This window comes from Hylobates moloch, unplaced genomic scaffold (assembly GCF_009828535.3).
Source record: "Hylobates moloch isolate HMO894 unplaced genomic scaffold, HMol_V3 SCAFFOLD_3, whole genome shotgun sequence".
In the NCBI taxonomy this organism is placed as follows: domain Eukaryota; kingdom Metazoa; phylum Chordata; class Mammalia; order Primates; family Hylobatidae; genus Hylobates; species Hylobates moloch.
This window is the reverse complement of record NW_026652278.1, coordinates 110,449,541-110,469,265: the sequence shown is the minus strand read 5'-3', so window position 1 is coordinate 110,469,265 and position 19,725 is coordinate 110,449,541. Positions and strand designations below refer to the sequence as shown.

At 37.8% G+C, this 19,725-nt stretch overlaps 1 protein-coding gene across 4 annotated transcripts in view; it reads right to left on the bottom strand.

Annotated features, from left to right (window-relative positions):
* Window positions 1–19,725, bottom strand: part of LOC116463311 (bifunctional heparan sulfate N-deacetylase/N-sulfotransferase 3) — a 194,730-nt gene that overhangs the window by 116,687 nt on the left and 58,318 nt on the right. For all 4 annotated transcript variants that reach the window (XM_032146354.2, XM_032146350.2, XM_058436695.1 and 1 more), the window contains exon 3: window positions 16,681–16,835. In XM_032146354.2, the coding sequence (XP_032002245.1) occupies window positions 16,681–16,835 (155 nt within the window). The remainder of the gene's footprint in view (window positions 1–16,680; window positions 16,836–19,725) is intronic.

Below are 19,725 nucleotides of genomic sequence, written 5' to 3'. Positions count from 1 at the left end.
TTGGTTAATATTTATAGATTTGACCACTATTTCTCTAGTTTTCTTACATGGTGCTCCTTGATTTATAATATAAATTTTGGTTTGCTGGGTGGTATGTGAAAAAATTTCTGTGATGACAATGTTGTTTTTAGTAGATTTGTTTTAAGGGTTCAAGAATCATCCCCTGTTGGCAGCTATTGTATTAATAAAGAATTTGTCTGGTCTTCCTTATCCCTGATTCCTGGGAGATAACTCCTAACTCTGTGGAATTTCCTGAGTGATAGAAATGTCTTTGTTATTTACGGTGAGACCCTGAAATTATATTTGAGTTTATGCTAACAAGATGACTCAGGATGAAGATTAGTCATGCCAGGAAGTCCCACCATGTAGTTAGAGAATGAGAGCTTTGAGCCAGGTGATATCAGCCTGATCTTAGTGTAGGCGAGAGGAGTTGGAAATTGAGTTCAATCATGTGGCCAATAATACAATCAAACATGCCTATATAATGAAACCCTCATAAAAAAATCTGGAACTTGAGGTTTAGGTGAGTCTGTCTGGGTAGTGATATTCCTATGGATCCAGAAACCCCAGGAAGGAGATATTCTTTGTCTCACAAGATAGCAAAAAATATGGCTATAAAATAAAAGTAACAAAAGTCTTTGGATAAAAGTGTTAAAGGTGTTAATAATGAGATCTTGTAAATCTGAATGGCATTATAGCAACTTATAAAACAGAAGTGTCACCTTATCACTCTGGAGTTACTCATCTCCGGAAAAGAGATGAGTGTATGGTGTTTAATTTAGTATACAGTGAGAAAAGAGTCTTATTCTTTCAGTATCTCAAAATAGCCAAACCCATGACAATGAAATTATCCTTGTACCAGGAATCCTAGGGATAGAGAGTAGGATAGTATCATGAAGAGAGTACCGATTTAGGAGAGCACAGATTTGAGTCCTGGGCTCAATCTCAGTGCTTCTCTTCATTGGTCCCAGGACCGTGGCAGATTATGCAAATTCACCATGCCTCAATTCCCTCATTTGCCAAGTAAGGGTAATAAAACTAATGATTTCACAGAGTTGTCCAGCATGAAGGATATAAACGAAGTTATTGGTCAAGTGTCATTTCATTTTCTTTTATTTAGTTAACAGTATTCTTTATTTGGGGGAAACAAAAACAAGCAAAACAAAAAAACCAAGGTAAACTAAGATTCGTCTAACCATTACTTCCATCCTCAAATAATTCAGAGTGCTTATTTCAGAGCAGACATTCCTCAAAGAAGATACATTATCATTATCAATCATGTCTAAAAACAAAGTCTTATTAAACAGTATACATTTCTTCTATTATACATACTAGATATTACATATAAAGTGGGAGGGAAGGAATACCTCTGGTGTACCATAAATTTGATAGAGCTGTAGCAATAACATAAGCAAAAACCTCTTCTTAACACCACATATTCCTCTTTAAGTATTATCCCAAGTTAGCAGCTAAATTATTTCAAGAAATGGAATGACATTTTGTAAGCCAAACGTAGTAAGAAATTCCAGTAACAAAAGTTAAGCTAAAAATGTAGTACCAATACTGAAAAAGGGTTACAAAAGGTAGCATACTTGGCTTTACTTTTCGTTTTCACTTGTAACCTTTACAAAAAGAACTATTTGGGGGAGAGTGACAGATTTTCTCCCAGTATTCCCTAACAATTACAACATTTATTTCAAGTACATTTTCATTTAACCGAGCATGTTGTTTTCCTCTCTTAGAGTTCCCTCCAGAATTTTTGAAGTGTTGTCATATCTTTGTTGAGTGTCTCATAAGTAAACATAGCACTAAAGGATGCGCTTTTGTGAGAATACTCAAAAGAATCATGTAAACACTTGTACTTTGCACAGTCCAGGTTGGTATTTTTGAATTGCTGGGGTGTATTCAAGTAAACACAAGAAAAGCTTTATGGAAATGTAAAAAAAATGAATTTATGAAGCCTTACTTTTTATGCTGTAGCAAAACAACTGAAAAGAAAAGTATCTGGATTCATAATGGAGGAATTGAAAGTTTGGTTTAATTCAGCTTTCTCAGAGTTTGAAGTTTATGTGGACCTTTGGGGTCTTTGAGAGGTAAGAAAGCTATAAATAATCCAGGACAGCCTCAAATTCTCAGAGTACTTGCACACACATTTAATCTCTCTGAAAATATGCAAGATTGATTAGGAATCTTGAAGTCTATATAGTACTAATTTTAAGTGAAGTTTAATGTTTCTGAAAGCATAAAAAGTTGATATCGATTTTTTTATAACCACTGTATACCCTCTGGTATTTATAAAAGCCACCAGGACAGTAATGCTTGCAGCACTGTGATCACAAACACAAGAAACTACATAAATCCTATAGACAGCTCTTTAGGAGAAAAACATTGTAAAAAGTCAGATTGTATTCTGAATTTGTGTAAAAATATAATTCCTTAAAGAAGTAATAACGTTTTGATTATGAGATCTGTGTAACAGCAATAACAGTATCAATGGCATGGCTACTTGTTAATTTTACAAACCATGGTTGTTACATGGGCTTTGGAATTTGACAGACTGGGGATAAAACCCTTTCTCCAGCTTTCACTGGAAAATTTATATAAGCTCTCTAAACCTTGCTTTCTTCATTTGCAATACGAGAATAAGCAACCTCACAGGTGGTTGGGAGAATTAACTGAGGATGTATGGAAAGCCCTAAGCACAATGTCTAGTAAATATTTTGGAGCTCAACAATTTCTCTTCCTACACTTCCTTAAGAGAGTCAAGAATCTTTCTCACTGAACCGTAAGGTTCTGTTTCATGCAAGGGAAACAGAATCACAGAATTTCAAGTTTCACGTTTCCTGATCTGAGCAAAAATTAAAGGAAAAAACGGGAAATCGGGGAGACTAGTTTGGAGGCTGCTGCAATAATCTAGGTGTGGGCTGAAAATTTGGAAGTGAAGTAGGGATGGAAAATTTTGAAAAGTAGCAGGAGCTGGTACAAAAGAAAAAAAAACCTGAAAGAAATTGTTAAATGCGTGGGAACATGGAGTGGGAGACACAAAAATGCCAAAGCGGAGCCAAGGTGAGCACTCATGCGGAATTGACTCTTACTTCTTCTTCTGCCATCACTTCCATCTCTGCCATGTTTATAACCACCTCTCAGAATGCAAGTGCCCCCTCCATCTTAAGTAAATGAAAGGCGTAAAAGGAAAGAACAGTGAAAATTCGGGAGCAGCAGGCATGGATCTGGAAATAGACCTCCCCCACCCTCATACCCACATCTGACTCCAGCCCACTAGTATGAGTTTCTAGGAGAATTCATAAAGGCTGTTAGTTCATTTTGTGTCCACATAAATTTGGACAGTAAGGCACTATTTTCATGCAGTACATGTTCTAAATTTATCTTTCTTTTTATGAAATCGTTTAAGTTACCAGATAAATGTGCTGAAGATGAAATCTAGTATTTCTGTTAGAGGAAAAAGGGAAAGGAATTGAGGAATTCTTTCTACAATGTCTATCTTGTTAGAGAGTATGGAGTCTTCCCATAGGATGGAAAAGAAGGTAATCTGGACAGGAATTTACAAAGAAAAGAATTCTAATCAAAATCACTTTCAAAAGTTCAATGATATATCCAAATGAGAATACATTTTGCACCACTGTAGATATGGGTAAGAGGGGTTATCCTCATGTAGGTGAAATACAGAACTTCTAAAGAAAAAGCAGCAGTTCACATTTGCAAAAAGCTTAAAGAAATACACACAGATAGAAAAGCGGGAGGCTTAAACCCTGATGTTATTTTTGACCTGTTATTCTCTTTTGCTTCCTCATCATCCATCTGATTGAAAACCTTATTGAATCTATGTCAGAAATACTTTTCACATCTCACTTCTTTATGATCCCACTTCCACTGGTTTAGTTAAAGCTGGGTTTTATTTCCTATTCTTTGGTTAATTTATTAGTAATCCAGTATGTCTACTTACATCTAATTTTCCCCTGCTTGTCTTCATCCTAAACACTCCTCTAATGTTCTGTGATTCAACCACCTATGTGGAGGTGCTAGAACTTAGGAGTAGATGACAGTGTTATCTTGGAGTTCAAGATACTTAAAATATGTAATTCTAAAAATAATTAGATATGATGTTTCAATTTAGAAAAACAGATTTTAAACTATTCTGGTGAAAAAGTAGATGTGAAACAATTGCTAGAAATATACCAAGGGAACACAGCTAAAGGATATGTATTGCTCTACCACAAATCTCTAACCATCTTAATATGTTCAACAATACTAATAACTTGAAGATGCAAAAGTCATACTTGTAAAATATAGGGATTACACAAAGCTAGGAAAGATATAAAGCATATTAAATAACAGAGTCAGTTTTTAGCAGGAGGTTGATATACTAAAACACTGAACATATAACAAATATGGAATATTAAAGGGACAATTGTAATTCTAAGGCTAGCATTTAGTTTAAAAAATCAACTGGATAAAAATAAATACTTGAAGGTTTAATAAACGGCTCATGGACAGAGGGCCAGGCAGACACAGGTGTGATATGATGGTGTAAAAATTTAATGTGATCTTTGGCTACATTAATAGAAGTAAAGTGCACATGAAAGAAAAAATATTTTACCATTTTCTGCTTTGATAACACCACGTCAGTGGACAATAATGTTCAGATTGGGGCATATATTGGGAAGAAGAATGACAAATTAGAAATTGTATGAATATGACAGTTGGGATGATGAGGGGCTTTGAAAACCTGTGGAATTGCTTCAAGATACATAACCGGGAGAAAGCATCATGCCTCTTTATTTTCTGTATTTCTGATGCTTTGATATCTGGGCCTTGCTGACCCTGGAGAGATTGCTGTTCCCAGGCTAGACAATTCCAAGAGATAGCAAACACCACCCTGAGAGCACTCTCAAACGTAAATCAAGCAATTCAGAGCTCCTACCCTCGTCTTCTTCCTTTATCAGACTCTCATATGTTCAGCAACTATCTCTTTGATCTAATCACCCCAGAGCCAAGTATTAGATGACTAAAGACAGCTCTTACACCTCAGAGCATACTGAAATTATTCAAAGTAGCCAATCTTGAGCCTGCTTACCCTGTCTTGCCTTACCTTTCCTGCAGAAACCACAGTAAAGGCTCTTACCACATTTCCACCCTGCTCCCTCTGCCTCCTGAGCAACCCTGGTGCTTCCCCTTGTGGCCCTGCATCCATGGCACACTCCCTCTCTTGGGAGCTGTGAGTAACAAACTAACCTTTTCAATGGCAATCATCTCCTGATCTATTGGACTCATCATACCTGAATAATAATAAAACCTACCTTTTAATACAGTAATGATAGAATCTTAGGAGCTAGAAGAAATGTTTACTTTTATTTTTATTTAGCAAACATTTACTACCTACTAGATGTCAAGCACCATTCTCTATACATAACTTATCTAGATTGGAAGAACTCTACTTCTTAAATCTGTATGACTTCCATACCTTTCCTTATAAATATACTGATTCTAGTCTCTTCTCCATCTTAAGACTGACTATCTTCTGCAATGATAACGAAAAATATCTACCAACCAGCATGCCACTCCACTGACCAATCAGAACTGCTGCCAGCTGGACAGCTGGAGCTCCGTGCTGGAGACTCTTTTCTGGGCCAGGCCCCTTTAGTTCCTGACTAATGGGGGAGATTTGGGACACCTTGGGGAAGAATCTGATGTGGTAGCAGGATAGGGGTAAAGTATTGTCACATTTCAATATTTTAATAACTGGCATGGCCATACCAGTACTCTTAGTTGAATAGTAGCCTTGATAATATATCCCTTAGTCTTCTCTTTTATCTCTTGCCTTCTTGAATTTCCTTCAGCTATTCATTTTATGAAGTAAATTATAGACTTCATCATATTGGTCATTTTGCTCTGAACAATGGCCAATGTCTTTCTTAAACCGTGCTGCTTGGATTACTCTAAAGTGGCCTACCAGCTGAGTGGACTCTTTGCAACCTGACTGGAATTCTTTATTAGGATAACTAGAATTATACTTTGTGTTCAATGTCAATAAAATGAAAATCTCATATGCCTTTTCATAAAGTGTATCACTGAAATAAAAGTGGTAGTATTCATTCATTCTCTAGCTGACAAGCAAACTAATTAAAAGATCATCATATATTCCTTAAGCCAGCAAGTCTTTCAATATATTTTAAATTACATTTTGATACTATAATCTTTATTTCCATATTGGAAAAGCTAACACGCTCACTAATCTAAAAAGTTTTATAATTGACAATAGACATCCCAGCTAATGTAAATTAACAGGTTCTGCTGCACTTGGAAAAGAGAGGCAAAAAGGACACCATTTAAAAGAATGATGATGATGCAGTTAGAAGTTCAGTCTTCAGTAAGATTTTATGTTATCAGGAACATTGTTCTACTACTACTACTTTTAATAGTATTGTCTATACAAGCATTAAATATCTGATATTGGCAAAGAGTTCTATGATAGAAATATCTATTAACTATTTTATCATTAAAATTTTAACAACCACCATTTTCCAAAATTTAGATACAGTTCTTCAATTGAGAGTATATACTATTGAAGACTTTTTATTTTATTTTATTTTTTAATTTTATTGTTATTAAAATTTAAGTTTTAGGGTACATGTGCACAACATGCAGGTTTGTTACATATGTATACATGTGTCATGTTGGTGTGCTGCACCCATTAACTCATCATTTAGCATTAGGTATATCTCCTAATGCTATCCCTCCCCCCTCCCCCAACCCCACAACAGTCCCCGGTGTGTGATGTTCCCCTTCCTGTGTCCATGGGTTCTCATTGTTCAATTCCCACCTATGAGTGAGAACATGTGGTGTTTGGTTTTTTGTCCTTGCGATAGTTTGCTGAGAATGATGGTTTCCAGCTTCATCCATGTCCCTACAAAGGACATGAACTCATCATTTTTTATGGCTGCATAGTATTCCATGGTGTATATGTGCCACATTTTCTTAATCCAGTCTATCGTTGTTGGACATTTGGGTTGGTTCCAAGTCTTTGCTATTGTGAATAGTGCCACAATAAACATACATGTGCATGTGTCTTTATGGCAGCATGATTTATAATCCTTTGGGTATACACCCGGTAATGGGATGGCTGGGTCAAATGGTATTTCTAGTTCTAGATCCCTGAGGAATCGCCACACTGACTTCCACAATGGTTGAACTAGTTTACAGTCCCACCAACAGTGTAAAAGTGTTCTCATTTCTCCACATCCTCTCCAGCACCTGTTGTTTCCTGACTTTTTAATGATCGCCATTCTAACTGATGTGAGATGGTATCTCACTGTGGTTTTGATTTGCATTTCTCTGATGGCCAGTGATGATGAGCATTTCTTCATGTGTCTGTTGGCTCCATAAATGTCTTCTTTTGAGAAGTGTCTGTTCATGTCCTTTGCCCACTTTTTGATGGGGTTGTTTTTTTCTTGTAAATTTGTTTGAATTCACTGTAGATTCTGGATATTAGCCCTTTGTCAGATGAGTAGGTTGCAAAAATTTTCTCCCATTCTGTAGGTTGCCTGTTCACTCTGATGGTAGTTTCTTTTGCTGTGCAGAAGCTCTTTAGTTTAATTAGATCCCATTTGTCAATTTTGGCTTTTGTTGCCATTGCTTTTGGTGTTTTAGACATGAAGTCCTTGCTCATGCCTATGTCCTGAATGGTATTGCTTAGGTTTTCTTCTAGAGTTTTTATGGTTTTAGGTCTAACATGTAAGTCTTTAATCCATCTTGAATTAATTTTTGTATAAGGTGTAAGGAAGGGATCCAGTTTCAGCTTTCTACATATGGCTAGCCAGTTTTCTCAGCACCATTTATTAAATAGGGAATCCTTTCTCCATTTCTTGTTTTTGTCAGATATATCAAAGGTCAGGTGTTTGTAGAAGTGTAGTATTGTTTCTGAGGGCTCTGTTCTGTTCCATTGGTCTATATCTCTGTTTTGGTACCAGTACCACGCTGTTTTGGTTACTGTAGCCTTGTAGTATAGTTTGAAGTCAGGTAGTGTGATGCCTCCCTCTTTGTTCTTTTGGCTTAGGATTGACTCGGCGATGCAGGCTCTTTTTTGGTTCCATATGAACTTTAAAGTAGTTTTTTCCAATTCTGTGAAGAAAGTCATTGGTAGCTTGATGGGGATGGCATTGAATCTATAAATTACCTTGGGCAGTATGGCCATTTTCACTATATTGATTCTTCCTACCCATGAGCCTGGAATGTTCTTCCATTCATTTGTATCTTCTTTTATTTCATTGAGCAGTGGTTTGTAGTTCTCCTTGAAGAGGTCCTTCACATCCCTTGTAAGTTGGATTCCTAGGTATTTTATTCTCTTTGAAGCAATTGTGAATGGGAGTTCACTCACGATTTGGCTCTCTGTTTGTCTGTTATTCGTGTATAAGAATGCTTGTGATTTTTATACATTGATTTTGTATCCTGAGACTTTGCTGAAGTTGCTTATCAGCTTAAGGAGATTTTGGGCTGAGATGATGGGGTTTTCTAGATATACAATCATGTCATCTGCAAACAGGGATAATTTGACTTCCTCTTTTCCTAATTGAATACCCTTTATTTCCTTCTCCTGCCTGATTGCCCTGGCCAGAACTTCCAGCACTATGTTGAATAGGAGTGGTGAGAGAGGGCATCCCTGTCTTGTGCCAGTTTTCAAAGGGAATGCTTCCAGTTTTTGCCCATTCAGTATGATATTGGCTGTGGATTTGTCATAAATAGCTCTTATTATTTTGAGATACGTCCCATCAATACCTAATTTATTGAGAGTTTTTAGCATGAAGGGTTGTTGGATTTTGTCAAAGGCCTTTTCTGCATCTATTGAGATAATCATGTGGTTTTTCTCTTTGGTTCTGTTTATATGCTGGATTACATTTATTGATTTGCATATGTTGAACCAGCTTTGCATCCCACGGATGAAGCCCACTTGATCATGGTGGATAAGCTTTTTGATGTGCTGCTGGATTCGGTTTGCCAGTATTTTATTGAGGATTTTTGCATCAATGTTCATCAAGGATATGGGTCTAAAATTCTCTTTTTTGGTGTGTCTCTGCCAGGCTTTGGTATCAGGATGATGCTGGCCTCATAAAATGTGTTAGGGAGGATTCCCTCTTTTTCTATTGATTGGAATAGTTTCAGAAGGAATGGTACCAGTTCCTCCTTGTACCTCTGGTAGAATTCGGCTGTGAATCCATCTGGTCCTGGACTTTGGTTGGTAAGCTATTGATTATTTCCTCAATTTCAGAGCCTGTTATTGGTCTATTCAGAGATTCAACTTTTTCCTGGTTTAGTCTTGGGAGGATGTATGCGTTGAGGAATTTATCCATTTCTTCTAGATTTTCTAGTTTATTTGCATAGAGGTGTTTATACTATTCTCTGATGCTAGTTTGTATTTCTGTGGGATCGGTGGTGATATCCCCTTTATCATTTTTTATTGCGTCTATTTGATTCTTCTCTCTTTTCTTCTTTATTAGTCTTGCTAGCAGTCTATGAATTTTGTTGATCTTTTCAAAAAACCAGCTCCTGGATTCATTGATTTTTTGAAGGGTTATTTGTGTCTCTATTTCCTTCAGTTCTGCTCTGATCTTAGTTATGTCTTTCCTTCTGCTAGCTTTTGAATGTGTTTGCTTTTGCTTCTCTAGTTCTTTTAATTGTAATGTTAGGGTGTCAATTTTAGATCTTTCCTGCTTTCTCTTGTGGGCATTTAGTGCTATAAATTTCCCTCTACACACTGCTTTGAATGTGTCCCAGAGATTCTGGTATGTTGTATCTTTGTTCTCACCGGTTTCAAAGAACATCTTTATTTCCGCCTTCATTTCGTTATGTACCCAGTAGTCATTCAGGAGCAGGTTGTTCAGTTTCCATGTAGTTGAGTGGTTTTGGGTAAGTTTCTTAATCCTGAGTTCTAGTTTGATTGCACTGTGGTCTGAGAGACAGTTTGTTATAATTTCTGTTCTTTTACATTTGCTGAGGAGAGCTTTACTTCCAACTATGTGGTCAATTTTGGAATAAGTGCAATGTGGTGCTGAAAAGAATGTATATTCTGTTGATTTGGGGTGGAGAGTTCTGTAGATGTCTATTAGGTCCACTTTGTGCAGAGCTGAGTTCAATCCTGGGTATCCTTGTTAACCTTCTGTCTCGTTGATCTGTCTAATGTTTACAGTGGGGTGTTAAAGTCTCCCATTATTATTGTGTGGGAGTCTAAGTCTCTTTGTAGGTCACTAAGGACTTGCTTTATGAATCTGGGTGCTCCTGTATTGGGTGCATATATGTTTAGGATAGTTAGTTCTTCTTGTTGAATTGATCCCTTTACCATTATGTAATGGCCTTCTTTGTCTCTTTTGATCTCTGTTGGTTTAAAGTCTGTTTTATCAGAGACTAGGATTACAACCCCTGCTTTTTTTTGTTTTCCATTTGCTTGGTAGATCTTCCTCCATCCCTTTATTTTGAGCCTATGTGTGTCTCTGCACGTGAGATGGGTTTCCTGAATACAGCACACTGATGGGTCTTGACTCTTTATTCAATTTGCCAGTCTGTGTCTTTTAATTGGAGCATTTAGCCCATTTACATTCAAAGTTGATATCATTTTATGTGAATTTGATCCTGTCATTATGAGGTCAGCTGGTTATTTTGCTCGTTAGTTGATGCAGTTTCTTCCTAGCCCTGATGGTCTTTACAATTTGGCATGTTTTTGCAGTGGCCGGTACCGGTTGTTCCTTTCCATGTTTAGTGCTTCCTTCAGGAACTCTTTTAGGGCAGGCCTGGTGGTGACAAAATCTCTCAGCATTTGCTTGTCTGTAGAGTATTTTATTTCTCCTTCACTTATGAAGCTTAGTTTGGCTGGATATGAAATTCTGGGTTGACAATTCTTTTCTTTAAGAATGTTGAATATTGGCCCCCACTCTCTTCTGGCTTGTAGAATATCTGCCGAGAGAGCCGCTGTTAGTCTGATGGGCTTCCCTTTGTGGGTAACCCGACCTTTCTCTCTGGCTGCCCTTAACATTTTTTCCTCATTTCAACTTTGATGAATCTAGCAATTATGTGTCTTGGAGTTACTCTTCTTGAGGAGTATCTTTCTGGCGTTCTCTGTATTTCCTGAATTTGAATGTTGGCCTGCCTTGCTAGATTGGGGAAGTTCTCCTGGATAATATCCTGCAGAGTGTTTTCCAACTTGGTTCCATTCTCCCCATCACTTTCAGGTACACCAATCAGATGTAGGTTTGGTCTTTTCACATAGTCCCATATTTCTTGGAGGCTTTGTTCATTTCTTTTTATTCTTTTTTCTCTAAACTTCTCGCTTCATTTCATTCATTTCATCTTCCATCACTGATACCCTTGCTTCCAGTTGATCGCATCGGCTACTGAGGCTTCTGCATTCGTCACGTAGTTCTCGTGCCTTGGTTTTCTGCTCCATCAGGTCCTTTAAGGACTTCTCTGCATTGGTTATTCTAGTTATCCATTCGTCTAGTTTTTTTTCAAAGTTTTTAACTTCTTTGCCATTGGTTCGAATTTCCTCCTGTAGCTCAGAGTAGTTTGATTGTCTGAAGCCTTCTTCTCTCAACTCGTCAGTCATTCTCCGTCCAGCTTTGTTCCATTGCTGGTGAGGAGCTACATTCCTTTGGAGGAGAAGAGGCACTCTGATTTTTAGAGTTTCCAGTTTTTCTGCTCTGTTTTTTCCCCATCTTTGTGGTTTTATCTACCTTTGGTCTTTGATGATGGTGACGTACAGATGGGTTTTTAGTGTGGATGTCCTTCCTGTCTGTTAGTTTTCCTTCTGACAGTCAGCACCCTCAGCTGCAGGTCTGTTGGAGTTTGCTAGAGGTCCACTCCAGACCCTGTTTGCCTGTGTATCAGCAGTGGCGGCTGCAGAACAGCGGATATTGGTGACCCGCAAATGCTGCTGCCCGATCGTTCCTCTGGAAGTTTTGCCTCAGAGGAGTACCCGGCCGTATGAGGTGTCAGTCCGCCCCTACTGGGGGGTGCCTCCCCATTAGGCTACTCGGGGTTCAGGGACCCACTTGAGGAGGCAGTCTGCCCGTTCTCAGATCTCAAGCTGCATGCTGGGAGAACCACTACTCTCTTCAAAGTTGTCGGACAGGGACATTTAAGTCTGCAGAGGTTACTGCTGTCTTTTTGTTTGTCTGTGCCCTGCCCCCAGAGGTGGAGCCTACAGAGGCAGGCAGGCCTCCTTGAACTGTGGTGGGCTCCACCCAGTTCCAGCTTCCTGCCACTTTGTTTACCTAATCAAGTCTGGGCAATGGCAGGCGCCCCTCCCCCAGCCTCACTGCTGCCTTGCAGTTTGATCTCAGACTGCTGTGCTAGCAATGAGCGAGACCCCTTGGGCATAGGACCCTTCAAGCCAGGTGTGGGATATAATCTCCTGGTGTGCTGTTTTTTAAGCCCGTTGGGAAAGCTCAGTATTAGGGTGCCATCTGTCACCCCTTTCTTTGACTAGGAAAGGGAATTCCCTGACCCCTTGCACTTCCCAGGTGAGGCAATGCCTCACAAGCTTCAGCTTGTGCACGGTGCACTGCACCCACTGTCCTGCACCCACTGTCTGGCACACCCCAGTAAGATGAACCCGGTACCTCAGTTGGAAATGCAGAAATCACCCGTCTTCTGCATCGCTCATGCTGGGAGCTGTTGACCGGAGCTATTCCTGTTCGGACATCTTGGCTCCTCCCTATTGAAGACTTTTTTGAGGTTTAAATAGAATACTATTTTACCTGTCTAATGATATGTTATTCTATTTTAAAAACTGTACAGTTAATATTTTAAATTTTGTGGTAGGTCATTATTAATGATACATTTAATCTTTGTCTCAGAATTTGTACCTTTCAAAAAAAAAAATCCCCTGTTGAAATTGCAGTTTAACCCCTGAATTATCCTATATTTGGTAACTAAAAATTTTTTCCATTCAACCTCTAAAGCTGCATTTCCTGATGGGTGTAATCATCAAATGCAAGTTTGCTTAAAGGATTTACTTGACCTTTCATAATAAACTATTAGAGCTTTCAAAGCCAAATTAAAATAGACATCAAATTTGTTTGTGAGTCAGATGTGTCCACATTGTGCAAAAGGATAATAGATAAGATGTATTTGTTAAAACACAATGAAAATAGCAGGTATTTGGCTGTAAATGATGATAGCAAAGGCTGAAACCCAAAAGTTTTAGATCAGAGTCTCAGAAATTCTCTTAGCTGGAAGGGTACTTTAAATGACCTCTAACCCAGTTACCCATTTGAGTATTGCATCCATAACCTCCATTCTTGTTTGAACACCTATTTGCTCCCAAGACAGCCCACTGCTTCTTTGCATGTTCTTTCATTTTCTTCATTGGGAAGTACCCACACTCATTTTAAAATCAAGAGCCTCCAAGCTGGTAGAGAAGAGCAGGATATAATCCAATTTAGAAATGCAATATTAGCACAGGTTAAACATTTGCTTGTTCCATTTAGTGAGTTGAAGTAGAATTTTCTCCAGAGTACTTTTCATTGAATTAAAGTGGATTCTGTAAGTATACGTGATAAGTGATATTTGGTCAAGTGGAAATTTCCTCAGATTTAGTTTTTTGTCTCCCCTACCCCTTCGACCCCCTCCAACATTTTAGAGACTCTGCCTATATTAGGGAACTTCAGGGAATCCGAGGGAAAAGTTGCCCTGTGAGTTCCACCTCAAGTTCTCCATTTCCTTTATATTACCAGCATAACCAGATATTCCCTTGTATTACCAGCAGAAAAGAAATCTTGATTCACACCTGTGAATTGGGTTGGGAGGCTAGGGAGGAAGTCTGAGGGGGCACACTTTATGCCACATTAGAAGACTTAACACTGCAATTTATGCAGCATTAAGATTTCTGGTCTTAATTATACTGCTAGTGAGTTTTATAATCATGAATAAGTCACTGCATTTCTCTGATTCTCAGTTGCTTCGTCTATAATGGGAAAATAAATAGACCTACAATTCCGGGTTAATTTGAGAATTAAAAGAAATAATAAAAATATGTTGAAATTGGAAACCCTTTATCTTTTCTTACTGTATCTTTAAAGTCAGCAACAATGCAGTTTTGTAACCCTAATGCTTAATGGAAAGTAAAAGAGTTAACACATACTTAGAAATTGGGTAAAATTCACATTAAACAAATGCCATCCCAATACAAAGTAAACTTTTAAGCTTAAGGATTTTTGTCCCTCTTACCTGTCAGTCCAAACACCTCAGGAGCCTAGGCAAAAATTAAAGATGGCAATTTTATGATACTAGATATAATGATAAAAACAGCAGCTGCTATCTATTGAGTGTTATATGCTAATTGCTGTTCCCAAATGCCTTATATATATGTGCTCTTTCATATTGTTATGGCTGGGGAGGGCCTGGTTCTGGATTCAGTCTTTTTTCATATCTATCCTCTTGCAACAAAATAAATTCTATTAGTCCTGGATTTGATTAAACACTAAATAATATATTTGGTCTTATTTCTGAATATCTATTACAACTACCCTCTTCTGCTTCAAAAACAATAATTTGAATTGCCAACATGTAGTTAGGAATGACGCTTCTAAGAAATCTGCTTCGCTTGACACTTAGGTGGTTAAGAATGACCAGATATTGTTTTTGAATTATTCCTTTACGCGTGATACTTTTTAGTTGGGAATTCTAAAAAATGCATATAACTCCTGTGCATGCCTGTTCTAGCATATGTATTAAGTATATTCTTTTTTTTGTTTTTTCTTCTTTTTTTGAGAGGGAGTCTGGCTCTGTCACCCAGGCTGGAGTGCAGTGGTGCAATCTCGGCTCACTGCAAGCTCCACCTCCTGGGTTCACACCATTCTCCTGCCTCAGCTTCCTGAGTAGCTGGGACTACAGGCGCCCACCACCACACCTGGCTAATTGTTTGTATTTTTTAGTAGAGACAGGGTTTCACCATGTTAGCCAGGATGGTCTCGATCTCTTGACCTTGTGATCCGCCCACCTCGGCCTCCCAAAGTGCTGGGATTACAGGCATGAGCCACATTAGCCCACCCTAATTATATTCTTAGGATATGTACTTCCAAACATCTGCAAATGTTTTAAACATAAACATAATATTGGCATTCATTGATTTGTTCAAGTAATAATAGAACACCTATTGTTCTAGATACTATTCTAGTTTCAGCAGATATAACAGTGAATGACATGTCTTTTATCAAAGCTGCTTTGGTACATTATTTTTGGAAAGCTATCAAAACAACAACAACAACAACAACAATTTCACTCCTCACTTCTTAGTATCTTATCTTTTACTGGTGCTTTACTTTACTGTATTTGTGTATTTTCTTCTCTCACAAATCCCTTTCTCTTTTTCTCAACAGATTTAGAAATAAACCACAAAGTAATTTTTTCCCCACATAATTTATTACTGATTAACATTGTCAATATCAACAGTCTAGATTTCTGAAAATGACAGAATTAATGTCTGCTGTTTCGAGATATGAGTTTTAGCACTTTCTATTACAAATTCTGGTGCTGTTTTACCAATTTTACATGCTGTTTATTATTTGTTTATTTTTTTAGGAAAAAAGATGACTCTCCTTCTCACAGCAGTTTGCATATACCATCAAAACATTTTCACAATATCAGCATGGAGGAGCACTATTCTTGCTTTCTTGACAAAATATCAATATGTAGCAAAGGTGCACTTCTTTATTTGGGGGAGTAGATTGAAGCTAAAAGACAAATATGGGCCCCTGATGCCACCATAAAGTATTTGGTCTTGTATATCCTGAAGAAAAAAAATATAGTGTATACATTCTAACCTTGTCTTGTATATGTTTAAGTAAGGTACTGTGAGAACCAACTAAAACTTCTTAGCTCTAACAGTTGGTGTAGAAAACCATTCCATGTAAGTGTACCTCCGTACTCTCTCTGATCACAAGCACATTTTTTTCATAATGTGCTTATTTAAACTTTTACTATAAATTTCCCTGTCCTGAATATAAACCCTTCAGTATTACATGGTGTACCTTGCTTCAGCCAAACAAATGTTCCATCCACACAACATATATGTTTGCAATGCTTTTAACTGTTTAGATTGAGTCTTTATTACCGCATACAGTCATTATGGTCTCCTACCTGCTCTTTTCCCTCAGCCTCATTTCATTTCAATTAATCCTGATCCCCAAGATTTATTCTTATTTCAGGATGTATCTAAAATCTCATTTCCAGAAGAACCCCTCTTGGGCTACTCCCAGTGATACTTATTTCTTTGAACTGTGGGTTTTGTGTCTGTAAGGTTCGTCATTAGGTCTTGAAAAAGTATTTCATTTTTGTTGGGGAATTGTTTAATGTACACATTTCTGCCTTCTCAGTGCAGCAGGAAACTTCTGGACAGGAGCCATGTCTTAGGTGCTCTGACCATAATGTCATAATAAATCTTGTATCTTGTGAAGTCCCTCTCAAATTAGATCCTTCAAAACATTAAGCATAGTGGTGAGCACTCAATACAAACTCAAGAGCCACATACTGAAAGGCGGCAATACCAAAATCTTCTAAATGATCATATGGAAAAGCCACTTAAAAGCGCCACTATGCCACAATATAAGAACCTTTTCATTTCTCCAATCAGTGTACACTACTTCAATGCAACAGTCAAAGTGAGTTACTTACTAAGGCAAATTTTTTGTTGAGAATCATCTGCTCCACCAAAGATGACTCATTGTGGAAGAGGTGGGGCTGCATATGGCTCCACATGTGAGGAAACCACCAGAACTCATCCACAGACCCCAACAGACAGTCATCTCCTTCATCTTCCTCTTCAGTTCCTTTGGGGGGGAAAAGATTATCCAATTAATTCCAGTTACACTGATCTATGATCAATCAATCAATCTACCTATCTATTTAATCTATTCTCATATATGTATTTAGAAGACATCATTTATTCTGTTTTATGTATAAGGCTTTAAACCCAAACATATCAAAGGAAAATCTGTTAATCAGGAAATAATCAGAGACCATGTAAAACTCTTAAATGTTATTAAACATGAGACATGGATATGAAATCACTGTAAGATGGAAATATATAACCATTCCCAAGGATATTAGAACTCTTAACTTTTAGCATTTTTGTGCAATTTGTAGTCTGGAGAGAATGGGGGATAAGTAGGAAATGTAATTGAGGAAATATGAGCAAGGAATATGTGTCACAGCCTCAGTAGTAGTAGGTCATTGTGACATGGGCTGTGTATACAACAAAATAATTCTTTTATTCGGGTTCCTCCTTAGGTCTGGGAAGAAGCTACTCAGTATTTGGTGAAAAGTGACACATAAAAAGGAGAAAAGAAGGAAATGTGGAAATTGTTGTTGGGAAAGTTAGAGAAAACTGAAGGATAAAAAAGAAGAAAGGGTGAAGGTGATGGACAGAAGTTGCAAAGTGGTGAAATCATGGTCACCACTATCAAAACAATCCAAGCTGCTCTTTGGTGGTACACTCGTGTTCCATATGCTTGTCCTTTCTCTCAAGTTGTTCGAAGAAGATTTTCCATCACGAAACTCTTTTTTCCTTAAGGGTCAGCCTTGTTGTTGTTTCTTGGAGGTTTCATACTTGAACTCATTTTATTTCCTCCCATTTTCCTTGGCCTGCAGTCCAGTTGACTGTGGGAAATTTCACTGTTCTTTTTACTTATTTGAAGGGGCTAAGAGTCCTTTTTGTACTTCCCTAGGCATATCTTCTGTACTATAGCATAAAATAAGAGCAGTATAAGGTGCTCACTACTGTCCTGGAATATCATAAGATAATACTAGTCATTACAAAATTAGGCAGCCACACTTGAATTTTAGCCACAACATTGAATCCAATAAGCACCCTAAGTAGTGGGTTCTTCCTATGATGTCCTTTCTGTGTGGAGAAAAATCTCCTCCCATGTTTTCAATGGCAGGTCTGATGTGATTTGTTTTATTAGAGCCCTACAGGATAAAGATGGAGAATGGACTGCTACCCTGGACCAGTCAAATAAACCCAGTTCCTGTTAACATTGTTCATTCAATTTCCCAAGAGAAGGGAGGCAGAGCCTATTGGCAGGAAAAGAATCAGGTCCTGTGATTTGGTGGGCATTGAAAACCTTTACTAGAGATAAAGGCATACTATGAGGTTTCATGGTCATTCAAATGTATACAGAAGAAACAAAGATTAAGTGCTATAGAGTGAGTGGAATAGCATAATCCTTCAACAAGGGCAGTCTTCGGTTTCACTTTCATATGCTTAAGTACTCTACTGATATGTACAAAGATTACATCTTTAAATCTAATGTTTTATTTTCTTTATTTTTTCTTCTTCATATACACTTATGTTACCATCGTATAGTAGAACAAATGTAGCCTTTGGAGTCAGAAGGTTTTAGTTTATTTGTAGGTTCCAACACATTTGAGTTGTGTGGCGAAGTCACATGACCTCTTTAATGTCTGTATTCGTGTAGGTAAAGAGATGGACGGCAGTACCTATTTTATTTTTGGGGGGAGGTAGTGTCTACATAATTCTGGCAATATTGGGTAACTTATAATACCCCTTTCTTTTCCTCCTGTATTTCCTACTTCTGTTCTTCTTGTGTTTCCTTGCATGTCTCCTTGAGTTTTTTTTTTCCTCATTATAATACTACATGAAAGGAGAAGGTAGTTTCCACAGGTGCTATGTGGCAGAGGTGACATTATGTTCAAGAACTGACCAAGTCATTATATTAACTCACTGGCCTGATTAATGAATGAGTCACCAGCATTCTTGGCGCTTCTGAGTGGTTATCTTATGGCTCAGGGAAGCTTCATAGCGAGAAAGGCAAGAAAAATAGGAAGATGGATTCAGGGGTTTAGAAACTCTGATGATCCCAACCATAGCAGGTTCTTGAGTCCTTCTAAATTTGAGGTGATAAATAACGTGACCTTTGTAAAGAAGCATTTTGTAGGTGTGACTGGTGATCTTAAACACGTTTTGCTTGACATAAGAATGATGTCATTTAGTTTCCCTGCATTTAAATATCTCTGCTTCTAACCAAGATACTCCCCTGTTGCTTAACATTTTGTAGTCTCCAGGACGCTGTATTAGTGTCAGTTATTTGTTGCCATTTTATTTTCTCACATTGAGAGCAGGCGGAGTCTCTTGGAGTTTCCCAGAAATCAATTCATTCCTGATTTCCACATACCCTGCAATGTCAGTGAGCTGAGATTCCCTAGTTTATGAGAAGTCTCCTCTCCCACTGCTTTTAAGCTCTATTCCCTGTTGCCTATAATTCTTATCCTTCCTTGCAACTTTCCTGTCATCTCCCTTTATTCATGTTTTTTTAGTTGGCCTCTGCTCAAATATTATTTATCAGAACAGAGCAGCAGATCTCAGGGTTCTTTGAAAAGATAGCTCAGGCATTTGTTGTCCTTTCCTGAATATCATGGTGAAATCTGTGACTAAAATATTCATATATTTGAATCATGCAAGAGTTAGACAAATGATATCTGCCTTCTGACATATTTGTCTCAGTTCATGTTAGGCACAATTTTATGTCTAATCTTCATAGATTAGTCTTATCTGATTTCTTTTAATCCTACTTTGAGAATGTTTTACATTAGAATTACATTGAAAACAAATGTCAGTTGCTTATTACTTTAAAAATTATGGGCTGGGCGTGGTGGCTCATGCCTGTAATCCCAGCACTTTGGGAGGCCGAGGCAGGG